The 16,673-nt window shown below is 37.7% G+C and overlaps 1 protein-coding gene across 3 annotated transcripts in view; it reads right to left on the reverse strand.

The window, feature by feature from the left end:
* The window catches only part of LOC126367916 (G-protein coupled receptor dmsr-1-like), a 92,490-nt gene that overhangs the window by 2,984 nt on the left and 72,833 nt on the right, over positions 1-16,673 (reverse strand). For 2 of the 3 annotated variants that reach the window (XM_050011719.1, XM_050011718.1), the window contains exons 3-4: positions 16,254-16,434; positions 976-1,162 (exon numbers count right to left, since the gene is read on the reverse strand). In XM_050011719.1, the coding sequence (XP_049867676.1) occupies positions 976-1,162; positions 16,254-16,434 (368 nt within the window). The remainder of the gene's footprint in view (positions 1-975; positions 1,163-16,253; positions 16,435-16,673) is intronic. The other variant, XM_050011720.1, reaches the window with a different exon arrangement.

Below are 16,673 nucleotides of genomic sequence, written 5' to 3' on the forward strand. Positions count from 1 at the left end.
CATAACTGAATCGGAACACTGCGGGGATTAAAGATTTTCATATACGTTTTAGAACTATCAAACATAAAACTAAATTAAAATAGAGTTTGTCCGGCCGGAATATCAATTCAAGTAATGTTTAAGATGCTTGTTAAGTAAAAGAGAAGAAGTGGACTGTAACTTATATCGCTGTCTATTAACCAGAAAATACAAATTAATTATTGATGCGAGCGCGAGCGCGAAAGAGGCGCAGAGGGAAGTGTGTTTTCTTTTCAGTGTTGCCAATGACGAGAGATCGGCGAATGAGCGACGAATGAACGGCGATCGGCGGCCCACTCGTGTCCCCTCTAGTTAGGTGCATAGACAAGTATAATAATATCCCTATTTATCTATTAAAAAAATCATCTGTCATCCGACACAACGCAACCTAGACGTGCGTATGGTCATGAGTCCTTTGAAACCATGTCACATTAACTTTTTTGACAAATCAAACCGTAAGTCTCATTAAATGTCAAATATGATAGTGCGACAGGGTTCTAAAGTGGGTACATGATATTGCTCATGACTGTACGTATAACGGAACCAACGGCTCACGCTGCAGTAGAGGACGTGAACAGCACCACACACATAGCTACATACATAAACTCAAGTCTATCATCCCTAATGGGGCAGATTCATGAAAAATAAGGCGAAAAATTGCAACCGTACACGAAATCCTTAAATGGATTGACGAACCGTATGGTGATATGTAATAAGACCATCGCCCATTTAATGGTCACTGAAGTTAACAAACACACAATCCCTTTGTTGTCGACATTCTCGGGAAGATAAGCAGCTGAACGCGCCTTACGTTTTTGGTTCGCTACCAGCCCAGCACAAAACCAGTATAGACTATTAAAGGTGTACGCATTACTACCTATTCCTAATCTCTATGAGATACTCGCAACCTATAAGTAAGCTATTTTACCATCACCCACAAGAAATACTTCATCTTACCCCTTATTAAAGAAGGATACCTGCGTTGTGGGTTCTAGCTTGGCAGCAAACTTGGCTGGTTCCTCAGCGCCAGAGAGCATGCGTCGCGCCAGCCGTGCGAACGTGCAACGGAACTGACGACTCATGCTGCAGTAGAGGACGAAGTTCACTGATGATGTGAACAGCGCCAGAACGTCCATCAAGTCACCTGGGGACAATAGAACACAATGCTATCAAAAAAAATCTCGTCTGCTTGAAAAGTGAACCTTAAAATTTAAGAAAACAACATCAAGATGCGTAATTCCACAACCCGTAAGTACAATCCTATGCAATCGAAGGTATAGGTTATACTGTTGAAGAATCCTCAATCGTCTCATGGTACAGTCACATACATGATAAGTATCCTCTTTACATCTCGTGGTCTTGAATAAAGGCATGACGATATAGATATAAGTTACAAAGGCCATATCGAAGCAGTTCATCTAAAAAAGTAATATAACGCCCCCCCCCCCCCCCCCCCCCCCGGTAACTGTTACATCCCATAGAACAGAAAAAGTCAATCACTAAAGGTTACCATAAAAGGCAAAAAGTAAAAGAGCCTCGGGTCGGAAAATATACCCGGCAACATTATATTCTTTCTGTAGAAAACGATGAAAGGACTCTGTAATAAGCGATGTTTGGACATGTTAGCGTAATGATAAGTAGCGGGATGAGTTGCGCGCGCATTACGGAGCTTCCCGACGATGCGATTGGATCACTGCGAAATCGCAAAAAACATGCGACTGACAATTATATAAGTACAGTTTTTTAGTCAATGAGTTTAAATCTAGTATTAAACCCGGTACCTACTATTTCTAGTCAATATTTTATAATAAGGGTGGGTGATCTGAATTCTGGTGGGGATCTGTTTCAGAACGCTAATAACACCAGTGGCTGCTTACGCGTTATCATCTAAAATCTCTGACTATTTTTCACAACACCATAAAGATTCCAAAACTCTTAATTGCCGCTTTCGTGACAGTTACAATATATAAAGTCTATTTCATCAGCCGGGTCTGCATGACAACCGCGCGGCGAATAATTATTTCAAAGCCTTTGACCATTAGCCGTTTGACGGTAGATAGAATTCGTATCGTTTATTGGTCGAAGCGCTCAATATAATTCAGGCCGCGCGCGGCGCGGTTGTCATGCAGACCCGGCAGGTTTATTTATCGCGTAGTCGTTAGAATTGGTACATTTATCGCGTCAAGTTTAAACGAATTTGCGTTGACCTCGTGTGGATACACCCATTATGTATCCCATTGACGAATTGGTAAACAATATTCCAATATACCTAACCAATATCTCATCATCATCAGCCCATTAACGTCCCCACTGCTGGGGCACGGGCCTTCCCTATGGATGGAGCTCCTCAACCGATAGACCACTATACATATAAATACGAGCGAGCATACTTACTGACAATTACATTGGAATTGAAGTGGAATTGTGTTTGTTACCTGGAGATATACGATAATGTTGTGTCTGGTACACGAAATAAGCATAAATCTATAAATAAATGCATGTGAATGTTTCCATGCTTCCAAACAAAAACACCGTGCTGGAGACACGCCCATAAGCCTCCGGCTGTGCGAGGTGAGGCTTATGCCCAGCATTAGGACGTATAATATAGGCTATTTATGATTTGTTCTGTACTTACCTATGTGAAAGTTCTATTTAGTTAGACAGACACAGAAACGCCCAACTTCGCCGGCGAGTTATATTGTTCAAAGTTCAAATTGTATTTTAATTATAAAATCTAGTGTGTTTATTTAATACTGAATCGAAATAGTACTACTGCAAGAGTAGCTACTATTAACTACAGCTTTAGCATGCCGTATTATGCAAATCTGATTTGCACGAGAAACTAACTTAAGTGCATGTTATCACGGATTACATCCTAAGTACCTATTCCAAGCTACTCTGCTAAATGTTTATGTTAGAAATTTCATGTATTTGAATTCCATCTATCTCCTGAAGGGTTGAAAGAAAGCTTAAAGTATAAAGTATGCATTTATAGTTTATTAAGCGGGTTTTCGTTTGCGGTTTCAAACAATCCCGCGCTGAAATTCTGAAAATCCCGAACCCTCTCTTGCCTCCATCTCCCGGCTTTGTGTGCTGCTGTTATTAGGAACCGAATGAGGATATACAGTTAATGTAATTAGGCAGATATTACAATATATTTAGCGAACATAACTATACAAAAAAATATAACCCCTCTCTTAGTTAAGTTTATCTCTTTCCCGGTCTGCTGGAAGAGATTTCTACTACAAATAAGCTGAACCGTTTTTCTGTCTTATATTAGTCTAATGGTTTTTATATTCTGTTATGTGTACAATAAACTGTTAAATAAATAAATAATAAAAAGATACTTCAAAGGGTTTTTGTTTGTAAAGGACGTCACATTTGGGTGCAAAAAACGTCGCATGTGTTTCTGGTGACCGGCTGATAGCGGAAATATCCTCCATATATCAAAGATCCATGGGGTTATTTGGCATTGTGCAAACTGCTGTAACCCTTTTGCGTATACCTAAGTAGTATCGTATAGAAAATGTGTACTAAAAAGACTGGGGTGGAAAAATGAGGTATATGTATACATAATTATAAGATTTTCACAAACGACAATGTGTAATCAATATAACGGACTTCAGAATACATATTGTCTAATGAAAATTATTTTATATTTTTATATCAAACTGAAATGATTAATAACGGTTCTCTTAAAAACTTTTAAGGATTTTCTTAGCAGCCATTTGTTTCTTAGCTGTAGCTAAAATATTAAAACTGGTGACCATGTTCTAACTTTGAGAATAAATAAAAACACAATATTAACAACAATAAAACTGGTCACTAAATCATTTTAAAGTTGTTTTGTAGAGAAACATTTACTTTAACTGATTATATTTTATTTATTGTTTAGGTTACTGTAAGGAAAGTGTTTTTTTGTGGAACATTTTATTTTGCGCAATATAAAAATGGTACCAAAGTGTATACATATTAATGCTCGTGACCGTACAAGTATGAGCAAATTCTTACTTCAACTTTGCACTCACTGTTCGCAAATTTTAGACCCACGGAGCTCCGCGATAGTGTATTAAAAGGTCGTCTTGTGAATTATAACCTCATCATCATCAGCCCATTAACGTCCCCACTGCTGGAGCACGGGCCTTCCCTATGGATGGATAAGGAAATCGGGCCTTAAACCATCACGCGGGCCCAGTGCGGATTAATGGTTATTAACGACTGCCAATGCAGTCGGGACCAATGGCTTAAAGTGCCTTCCGAAGCACGGAGGAGCTCGAGATAAAAACTTTTTTTTTTTGGTCACCCATCCTACGACCGGCCTTTGCGAAAGTTGCTTAACTTCAACAATCGCAGACCGAGCGCGTTTACCGCTGCGCCACCGAGCTCCTCAAAATATTTATTATTTCAAGTATACTATGGTACTAATTCCTGCAGACGTCATCTATTTTATTTTAAGTTATACCTTTCATTTTCTTATCCGTTGGAAAAGAAAGGGACGAGTAATCGACAGGCATAAAATTTATGGAATACTTACACGTCAATTTTACGCAGAAATCTAAAACATACGTCTAAAAATTTTACATCAGCCAATAACCCGACAGAGTTAAATAGACAGCACGTCAAATGGATTACAATACCAGCGATCTCGCCTATTTTAGTCGCTCGGTTTATTCATTCGTTTTAAAATTAACTTGTTGACAATCATCCGTTCCTCTTCTTTTCGTCGGATAAGAAAATGACAGGTATAACTTAAAATAAAATTAGGTATCTGCAGGAATCGGGGCCAATAAGTATAATATATTTATAATCTGTGATATCTCTTCATAGATTGTAAGTATATTAAAAGACAAAGCTATCTATCATGCCTATCGTGGATGACATGCCAAAACAATAATAGATCTGTGGATGCCGAAGCGAAACCGGGTCATTACTGATATTACATCGAATTTATATGATTTTCATAATTAATGATATGTGAGCACGAAGGTATCACCTATTTGTGTCTTAGAGTATCTTCAAAACAAAATTAGACGTTATGTAGGTACAACGTGCTTACCTATCTTTGAATAAATCTCAGTCTAAGCTTTAAGGCTCGTGTAGTATTACAGTCGATTAATCTCCCTCAAAGTACGTTTTAATTAAAGTATTTTCTCGACATGCCATAAGACAAAACGAGGAATAACCAATTCCTTGCTCGAATTCAACGAACATGATCTTGTTAGCCTTGGTACTAATTAGTACAGCAAATCCGTTCGTTAGAATTAGAAAATACAAATTTAGATTCGTGTAGAACAATCGGACACACGGGAGATATTGACACACACATCACCAGCCCATTAACGTCCCCACTGCTGGGGCACGGGCCTTCCCTATGGATGGATAGGGAGATCGGGCCTTAAACCACCACGCGGGCCCACTGCGGATTGGTGGTTATTAACGACTGCTAATGCAGCCGGGACCAACGGCTTTACGTGCCTTCCGAAGCACGGAGGAGCTCGAGATGAAAACTTTTTTTTTTTTTTTTTGTGGTCACCCATCCTATGACCGACCTTTGCGAAAGTTGCTTTACTCCAACAATCGTAGACCGAGCGCGTTTACCGCTGCGCCACCGAGCTCCTCATATTGACACATACCTACCTTTTTAAGAAAGACTTATTTTTTACGTTCTGTCACATCACTAATTTAAGAGCCACGCTCTTGTCAGTGTAGCAATCTCCATGCTACTTTTTTAGGGATAAATAGTTTAAGTTCTGCAATGAAACAAAAAATAATAACATGGAAATCTGAATACTGTAAGTTGGTAATACAGAACGCAAAAACTTTTCTCTCCCCAAAATACTTGTAGGTAATACGATATTCGTGCACAACACGCATTTAAACTTCGTGCTACAATCTGGAATCGAGTCGATTATTCATTCCTCCTTTACCTACAAACTTGTGGGCTTTGTTCTTAAAAGGCACAGTTAGGGAACAGATGTGCACTGCATGCCCAACTTGGACAATTTACATGAGAATGCCTATCACAAAGGGGTGCCTGTGTTTTTTTTTGTACCCGCAGGCTGTGTGTCGAAAATATTAAAATGCCGTCGATAAATATAAAACGCACCGTCCATGAAAATTTGTTATTAATGACAACATTATTTCCTCTTTTCCCAGCGTCTGTTGTAACAAATTTTAATGGCTGCTCTTTTGTAGGTGAAGGATTTTTATTTTAAAACAATTGTTCAAGAATGAGACAAAGTAACGTACGTGAAACGAACACTTCTCCGGCAATTAGCGAATGACATTCGAAACAAATACAGTATGACACAAGCTCACGACTATACCTATTCCCGTTTCGGGTAGTTGGAGGTACATTTTATCGCATGACCCAAGTAGGTACTCGTAGTAGGTACCCACGCCTCACTGAGCTCTCTATTCATAGAACAACGTGAAAATCTAATATATCGCGTCGGAAATCAAATACGTTTAACTGTTTAATTTGACTATAAAAATACTATAGATAATTATGTTCAATTTATTTTCAAAGAAACCGTGGTAGCTGTGGTATCCCAGATGGTAGAACGCTTGCCTCTTACTTTGAGGTCGCAGGTTCGATCCAACACAGGCCTAAACCAATGATTGTCCAATTTGTTTTCGAATTCATGTTTGGATCACAAATGATTATCACGTGCTCGGCGGTGAAGGAAAACTCGTGACGAAACCCACATTCCCGAGAACTGCATTTTCGCAGGTATGTGACCTAACCTGTATTGGGCTGGTAATCCCTTCGCGGGTTGGAAGGTCAGACAGGCAGTCGCTTCTGTAAAAAACCGGACCTGTCAAATCTTCAGGTTAGGTAAGCCCCAGTGAAAAACGGGATAATACTAGGGAGATGACGTTCAATTTATTATCAAAATAATCAGAAATTACGTTTCACACCGACATAAAACAGGGAAAATTTCTAATTAGCTTAGGTGTAAAGATTCATTTAATTTATAGCTATTTAACCTCCAAAACAGATTTACGGCGACATAAAAATACGACTAGGGAAAGTCGTCATTTAATTTATTAGGTGAAAGAAGGACACGGAGACAAATTGCCAAGAGAGCTGAGGTTGTGTTAAAATATTAGCCTGTTTTACTGTTAAAATGAGTTGGGGGTATTATCCCGTTAGACTGGATTTTGGCGTTTATAGTAGCGAGGTTGTGCCGGAAGGCGGTAATGTAAACGTGCTGAGGTTGGATTAAAGAGGTCGGATTAGCAATACCGTACCACTGAGCCCTAAATTGTGCGTACCTTTATTCTGCGCTCAGCCCTTCTGAAATAAAGCGATATCACGCGAGCCTATTATTGCTCGTCTAACAGGCACGTAAAACTGCTAAAGAAGACAAACAAACGTGATTGATTACCGGAGCTTTTATATATTTATTTTTATTTTTTAAATGAGTTTTTCGTAAAGTTTGGCAACACACATCGTGTGGCAAGGCCGTGATACCGTGGCCGTTTGCCCTTGCCGCATGTTATCATTATCGAACAGCCACCATTAGCTCTCTAATTGAATGTCATTAATTTAATCCTGTAATTAATCCACGGCCGTTTGATCCGTAACTTTTGTAAATGACTACGTATTTAACACAATGTTATTAGGGTAAAAACTTGTTGTATTAGTTATTTACCTACTTTTTGTACAACCGAAATGATCAATTACTGTTCCGAAATAGCTAGGTAACATGAGATAATAATACATTGATTACATAATATTATTTACTTATCCATTATTATTTATTTTTTCATTTGAGGATAAGGCGTGATGTTATGTTATGTTAAAGAGTCAACGTAATAAGGGGCAGGATGTAGTTACTTTCTCTCTCTCTTTATTTAAGAGCTGTGCTCTTGTCGGTGGATTAATCGCCATTACTCCATTGATAGAGCGTGTAGAACGGTGGTTGCCCCAATGGTGGCAACCGATTGTGGTGGTTACTTTACTTTCATAAAAAGTTTAGTTACGAATGTATAATATGACATGTCTTATGAAGACATCTTGTCTTATTCAATTCAATACTAGCTTTTGCCCGCGACTCCGTCCGCGTGGCGTGTTATAAAAGAAAGATCTTTTTGTGTGTGGGAGAAAGGTTAAAAAATGCTTAATTTTATTATTTTTAAATGAGTTTACAGTATAAGTAGCTCAGTTAAATAATGAATTGTTATTAATTTCTAGATTATTTACAAATTATTTATTTACAAATTTCAAGCATCTAACTTATGCAGTTTAGATTTTTTCATACAATTTTTTTACCCGCCAATTTCAAAATACAGCCATAACTAAAATTTTTATTTACTAAGGTATGCATGCATGCTTTTATTCGTAGCATGCATGCTAGATTGAAAACATTTCTATCTTACGCGGTTTAGATTTTATCATACAAATGTTTTTTTCCGCTAACTCCCGTTCCCGTGGGAATTTTGCAATATCCAGTTGCAACTAAACTTTAAGTTAACTATGGTACCTGCATGCCAAATTTCAAGCGTCTAACTTAAGCGGTTTAGAATTTTTATACAAAAGGGTTTTCCCGCTAATTTCTGTTCCCGTGGGAATTTCGAGAATTCCTTTCTTAATGCACCTCTACGGTACCTAAGCTACGTCCCTTCCTAATTTCAAGTGCCTACGTTTAGCCGTTTAGGCTGTGCGTTGATATGTCAGTCATTCAGTCATTCAGTTTCTCCTTTTATATATTTAGATATTTCCGTCATACATGATTTCTATATAACTTTAACCATTAAGGCTGCTCATGCGACGGAAGCTTAAAAAATGGAGTAACTTCTCCCGTTTTCCCAAAATTTCCCTTCACTACTCTACTCCTATTGATTGTAGCGTGATGAAAAGTATACTATAACCTGCCCAGGAGTATGAAGAATAATTGTACCAAGTTTCATTAAAATCCGTCCAGTAGTTTTTGTTTCTATAACGAACATACAGACAGACAGACAGACAAAAATTGTACTGATTTTTGGCATCAGTATCGATCACTAATCACCCCCTGATAGTTATTTTGAAAATATATTTAATGTACAGAATTGACCTCTCTACAGATTTATTATAATCTTATTCAATATTTGCGACGTGTAATATACATGGAACTTAATACTTGATGAGAGCCATATTGGTGCAGAAGGAAAGGCTATTAATAACTACTACTCGACGGAGACTTATCCGTATCCTGCACTATGAAAGATTGGTTTCTTACAAGGGGATAAACCGGGATATCCGTCAATATCTCCTAGACGATATTCGTGTGAAATATCAGTTGTATTACCAGCTCAACAAATATGAATATCGATCACACGTATTGTGTGTTTAGCACGCACGCATCTACTCCTAATTTTCATGGTTTACGTGCTACGAATATTGAGGAAAGACTTCTAAACCCGTATTTATCCACCATAAGAATATTTTGGGGTGACACCGTGTTCGCCTTTTGCTTTTAGCCTCGTATTCGCCAGGCAACAATTATCGTGCAACACGTAACGCTCAACATGTACGGCAACGTTGCACAAAAGCGCGCGACGTTGCCAGCTGAAGCGCAACCTGTCGCTCGGCTTATTGTTGGTTTAGAGAGTCGTCGTTAGTTCTTCTTCTTATCGTGTGGGTTGTGAGGTGACGTACCAACCTCATCAACCCTGGTGTCAGGGTTACTATTGAGCCGCCAAAGGCCCCTGACATGACTCATGTAACGACTACTTACTTACATCAGTAAGTAGTGACCGGGACCAACGGCTTAACGTGCCTTCCGAAGCACGGATCATCTTACTTTCGGACAATCAGGTGATCAGCCTGTAATGTCCTAACCAAACTAGGGATCACAAAGTGATTTTTGTGATATGTCCCCACCGGGAATTCGTTAAACCGGTCGTTATTGGTCGTTAGTTGAACTCGTTGTTGTCGAATGGAGATGTGACGAGCAACATCACTAGTTCCTCTGGCGACATGTTGTCGGCCACTGACGTGTATTAGACGCGTAGACAGACAACGCTGTTAAACAAAAGTTCCGCTTCTAACTTTCAACATGTTGGGCAACACTTTATGCAACATGTCACGTGTGTGCAAATGTTGCCAACTGGAAACGCGGCTTGATGTGTCATAATTTAGCTCAACGTGGATATTTGTGAATGAAATACCACCCCATTCACTCAAACGGGCTCTTTCATACCTGTCTATCATGATCGTAAATTTTCGTAGAAAATAATGTTTACATTTTATTTATTTATTTAACAGGATATAAAAAAAAAAAACAATTAAACTAACACAAGACAGACAAACGGTTCAGCTTATATCTAGTAGAAATCTCTTCCAGCTTTGGTAGATAGAATCAGTAAAGCGTTTATACGCTCGTTGATAAGCTACTTAATTTTCTTCAGAGCCACAAAAAGACAGAAATCCCTTCTACAATGGCATAATGTTGGGTAATGTATGACGTACTTATAACGTTTAAGTATTTATTAATTTGTTTAAGGAGAAGCATATTGTGCTTATTTTATTCGTTGGTATTTATATCCCAAGTTTATGTTATTGTTCAATAAAAAATATTGATTGGTTAATTGAGAAGTTTAGGAAAACTCCTCCTTAAGCGATTGCGCATATGGATTCGTGTACCTCAAAATCTTTTTGGCTCAAACAGCATCGTTTCACACGTGCGTGTGAGAAAAATACTTAAATAATTTCAAAAGTAAATGACTATGACCTTGGCCTAGTCAATAAATATTATAAAGCTTATAAATTACAATCAATTGGGCTTGTGCCAAAGCGGTGTGTTTTATTTAGATAGCTCGGTTGACGCTTAAGTCGAGGTGTTGACGAAAATAAATAAGTCCTTTAAAAAGGTTAGTGTACTCATGAACGTAAACAACAGCTGTTCGTCTGTTTTTATTCAAGTCTTCACAGATATTACTAATCACTTGTTTTGATAAAAACAGAATCTTACGTAGGAAGAGTTCATTATCCAGCAAAGTATGATTACATTAAATGAATTTTCAAAAACAATATATTATAGTAAACTCTGGAAATTCTAATGTTATATAGCAGAACAGGTTATGTACCTGTTGTTACTTTATGTAACAAAGCTTTTATAACATACATACATAAACTCATGCCTGTTTCCTACCGGGGTAAGCAGTGACTATGAAATTCCATTTCCTTCGATCCTGACACACTTCTCTTGCTTCCTCCACATTCACCATTTGTTTCATACACGCAAGCCAGTTCAGAGTAGTAAACCTTTTCTGAGGACATCTCCAATTTGATCAATGTACGTCGTCCTAGGTCTTCCTCTGCCAGCCCTACCACCAACCTTCGTTTTATATACTGCTTTCGTATTACAGGTACCCTTATTACTTAATGACGAACGTATTTTTTGTTGTGTGAGTTAATGTGTGTATGTTGTGGTTTCATATTTACTATACTAAGTATAAGTATTGCTTTCAAGATCATTGCCAGAAAAAGTAGCAATATCGTTAATCTAAAATAGCTATAAGTATATAAAAATACATCATTATTAGCAAACAAAACATCAATCTAAAAAACGTATTGGAGTTTCGATAACATGTTTTGATATATGATCAGATTTATCAAACAAACGTATATTCAAACATTGTCTGCTCATTTCATGCCCTAAAATAACGCAATCGATCATGTTTATGAAGCTTTATTAAAAGGGACGACACTTTGAAGTATATTGGAGACCCACGCGACTTTTTCGCAATGACATTTTTACCAAAAAGTTACCATGCCCATGTCAGATGGTAAAACGCGTCCCTTGCATTGTAATTTTGTGGGTTGGATTCCACACACCCCAGAAATTATTTTTACGATCCCGGTCTAATGCTGAAGGGAAACTTTGTGAGAAAAGCCGCGTGCATAAGAAAAAGGTGTTTTAAAAAGGTTGACGGTAGGCATGTTATGTTTTTTTTTCTTCTTTTTTACCTTTGACGGGTTTGCTCTTGGCCCTAGACTTGCCCAAAGGCATTGACGAGACCGAAGATGCCCAGAAGGTGCCTGTTCAGTCTGGCCTTGAAAGCACCCGGGTTTTATGCATTCGGAAATACAGAAGACGACTGAGAATTCCACTCCTTAGCAGTGCGCATAATGAAGGACGATGCGAAGCGCTTTGTGCGAATATTTGGGATATCCACCAAATAGGGATGGAACCCGGCCGTACTTCTGGAAGTCCGAAGATAAAAGGGGGATTGTGGAATGAGCTCGTGTAGATCGCAGGCACACTCCCCGAAGTGCAGTCTGTAGAATACCGACATACTGGCTGATGTCCTCTACACACACCCTTACTCAGTCAGTACACATCATAGATATAATATTAACATCCATGGTAAGCGTACTGCAACAAGTAAGAACGCGAGACACGTATCGAGTCCACCTAAGTAATTTACGTCATAATAAATTACGTCAATTCCACGTTTCTTCATCTAAAAGCGTCGAATTATTTTTTTCCGAGGACAATATTTTGCAGTTTTCTAAGCAAGTAACAACATTTTCAGTTCGTAAAATGAATTTAGCTTTACCTTAGATATTCACTCACTTCACACACACAAACGAGTATACCAAAAGCGTATCGAAATATTGACGTAAACAAAGTAATACTTAAATAGATACGCAAATGTAAATTATATTATAATTATATTTGCTCTCGTTTAAAATGTTGGTAACAATGCACGCATCGTTCTAATACACTTAACATTATACATTTTTTTTTCATTTTATCGAGCGCGTTATCTGATTCAGCCAAGTATAAATTGGCTGTAAAACGAGATACGGTTAAATAATAATAATAATAAAAGTTTATTTCGGACTTATAAAAAAAAACATCCATATTTGTTAGTAACATTATAAACTTTAATCTAGTATTAGTAACCAATAAGTAATCGAGGCCGGTTGGACCCCCGATGGCGGCAGACTATATTTGTTTGACTGCGTGCAGTCGTATCCATCGTTCCGCCAGCGCGCGCAGGATGGTGGTGGGGCTGTCGCGCGTGCGGCGCAACATGGAGGCGCAGCGCTTACGCATGACAGCGGCAAACCCATCCGTGCGCGCCTCCGCGCGCGTTAAAGCGTCACAGTCACCTGCGTATGGGTTTATACTACTTAAGCCTTTATATTTTTTTGTAAGGCCGGCTGCAATTCGCATAATCTGATAAAAAATAATACTAAGTAGTAGTTGAATAATACTTTTCCCTTTCAGGGAAAACAATAAGCCGCGTCAAAATCAAATAGTGAATATTAATTGGCAGCCAAAAGTGTTTTCATTGCGGCACACGGCATCAATATTCAGCATTAACAAATATTTATGTTTACCAGGAAACTGCCGTGCTCTGGCAAAAAAAAAAAAACAACTATAATACAGTACATATGTTACCGTAAAATTGTAAATAACGTTAGATTATAATCTATCTCGCGAGATTGTGAACTGTCGAAAAATTGTGAAACGTAATATACTGCTTACAATTTAACGTATTATTATTCGTCAGATTATAATCTATCGAAGTAAAACTGTTAAATCACAATCTTACAATTGTCAAATTGTCAACTGTCCGACGGCTGTCCCTGATTGGTCGGCCTTACAGTAGACCGTTCTGTGTCCATAGAGTTAGGAATAAAACACAGGCGTCAGTCAAATAAAATAAATGCTCTTCAAGATTGTGAAATCAAGTACGTATTTATTAATTATTTAGTAAGTAAGTAATCAATAATTCTGACATCACATGGTAAGAAAAAATGTATCAAAATTAAAAAATCTGAAACGTATCATTCAGTATACTTTTCGTGTGTAAGATAAACATGCTGGCGGCATAGGGGTGGCCCAAGGGCCACCCCCGCCGCACCCTAACCTACTGTTATGCCTTGTAAAAATTATAACAAAACACTATTATTCTAAAAAAGAATTATGGATATCTATTTATTAATCCCAAAAATAAGTTATACCTAACAAACCAGTATTCCTAGATGTTATTATGGGAAAGTAAAACTATTATGCTAAAAAACGTTATGCAAAAAGGATTATGATAATTAAAATTATGACAAAAACATTTATGCATTTTAAGAGAATCCCAAATTAACATTATGCTCACTCTAATAGTTTTGTAACTCTATGGTATAGCACGCGTGGTGCGTTTCGTATCACAATTTGACGGTTTCACTTCGATAAATTATAATCTACCGAAAAATAATACGTTAAATTGTAAGCAATATGATACGATTCATAATTATTCGACAGTTCACAATCTCGCGAGATTCAAATCGATAGATTATAATCTAACGTTATTTACAATTTTACGGTGACATATATACATAAAATCTTATATCATTTCACATCAAAAGAAAATCCTGAATGAGAGCGTTCTATTATTGTCTTCTCAAATTACAACAATACTTAAATAAATTCCTCGTGTAAATTAATAGGATCTATATCTACAGAAATGAAATGTATACGAACAAACAAATCTTGTTTTCATGCATGTACATAATTATATTGCGGGAATTTACGATACACGTGGGCTCGTTTTCTAAATGAATAAAGGAATGATTTGATTTCGTACAAATCTCAAATTTTAATACGATACCGCTCTTCTATTTAAATATAGAATGGTGTAGGTATTTCCATTTTATTACGTAACCTAATGAACCTACCTATAAAGCTTTCTCTGTGCATTATAACCGTAATAGGGTAGTTTCCAACTGGTCAAATCAGGTATTTTTTACTAAACGTCAAAGCACAAAATAACAGTGAAATTTGTATAAAAAAGCAAACTGTGAAAATGTCGCACTTATTATTATTAACATTAATAAATAAGTTAAATAGAAAAAAAAAAGTTTTTTGTCACCTTTAGAGCTGTTTTTATTTAGTAATCAGAATTTCATAATATATCTTAACCTAGGAAAATGCCCAATTCTTCTTTTTCTTCTTGTCGTTTCGATGGCATTCAGATTTCTTCAGCCCAGTATTCCGCCACTCGAACAGCATCCCAACCCAACCCAACCAACCAACTACCCAATTTAAACTATTTTAACAGCTTTTCATGAGCGAGTCTAGAGCGAGTTCGCAATTCAAAAAGCGCTGGTATACTCGTAGGTACCTAACGTTTAGAGATAGTTTATTAACCCACAGTAACTTTACCGCGGCGATAGACAGCGCAACGTGATCTCTGTTCCCTTCTAGTTATAACATTGTAATCTATATTATATATAACTTTCTAATGGTTATTGTCTTTGTAGGTATCGGAACAGACTTTGTTTATCAACGAGACGAAGATATTTTCAGATCGCTATTATAACGCAGGATTCTTTGCCTTGTGGTAACAGTACCACGAGGCAGGTGGATTACAGAATCCACCCCTTCAGTTTGCAAACAATAATCAATTGTCTACTCTTCCAAGTGTTGACTATAAATTGTATTGGTGAGTTATTTATAAAATAAGTACATGAAATAACAAACACTTTTTTGTTTTTTAAACATCCCTAGTTATTTATCTACACTCATTCATTTAAATCTCAGTCAATTTCGGAAATATAAGTGTTACATTATCGCTCTGGAGGAGTTTAGTTCACTAATCGAAACTTTTCCAGAGCGAAATTGTAACACTTATCCTAAAAACGAGGTCGATGGTCCTTGATGTATGGACCGACAGACAGACATCAGCGGAACGTCATCAATAAGTATGAATTGCTGCCTTGGCATTAAGGCGATTATGCGATTCTTTCTAGTCACTCTTTTTTAGGATTACGGGTGTCTAGCTCGTATACAGTTTGTGACCAGACGATTTTGACCTGTAAGGATTGTACTTATATCTTTTTTTATCATAGAGCAATACAGACATGTTATGGCAATATGTCGAGTTTTGTCGTTCCGTTGATAGCGCTTAGGCAAAAAACGTGTTAACGTTCCGTTTTTCAACAAACAATCTATAAAAAAATTATAAACACGAAAGTAACTCTGTTCGTCTGTAAGCTTTTTATGCCTTAAACTTAACCGCTGGACCGATTTGGATAATAATTAGCACATAATTACCTACATCCACACGCATGGACAGATTAGATTATGTTCCAAAAAATAACTGTAAGTTAAATGCAAGCCGAGAATTCGCAGGCCAAGGGGATTATATGCGCGAAACTCAAATAACAATATTGCTCTTTAGAGGAATTGTTTGAACGTGGCCTTTGTAGACCTCCAGTACTGATAAAGAAGTCTCACCGAACATCCCATAGCAGCTCTTGAAGAAGTCCGGTGCGAGGGCGCTGGCCAGGCCCAAAAGACCCTGAGGCACCTCTGTGGACAGGAAGAGACCCAGTACCGCAAGAAGCATGCGCGTCGTGCGATCCGTGCGACTTGATCTCCGCGCACAGGACTCCTCGGCAAGGCACTGCTTCTCTGCCTGAAAACAGGAAAACTTTAATAAAGGATTTTGATATAGAAAGGAGGACGAAAGACTTCCTATGCATACGTGAACTGCCTACATTGATTTGGCCTGTGTGTGTCAAATAATCTACGCCGAACGGCTGCTGTCTCCGAGTGCCAGAGTACATAATACAATCATAACAGCACTAAGCTAGTAGTGCCTAAGTTAAACAAAGTCGGAGACATTCAACTGAATTATGTACTAGAACAGCACTC

Source organism: Pectinophora gossypiella, chromosome 6 (assembly GCF_024362695.1).
Source record: "Pectinophora gossypiella chromosome 6, ilPecGoss1.1, whole genome shotgun sequence".
Lineage (NCBI taxonomy): Eukaryota > Metazoa > Arthropoda > Insecta > Lepidoptera > Gelechiidae > Pectinophora > Pectinophora gossypiella.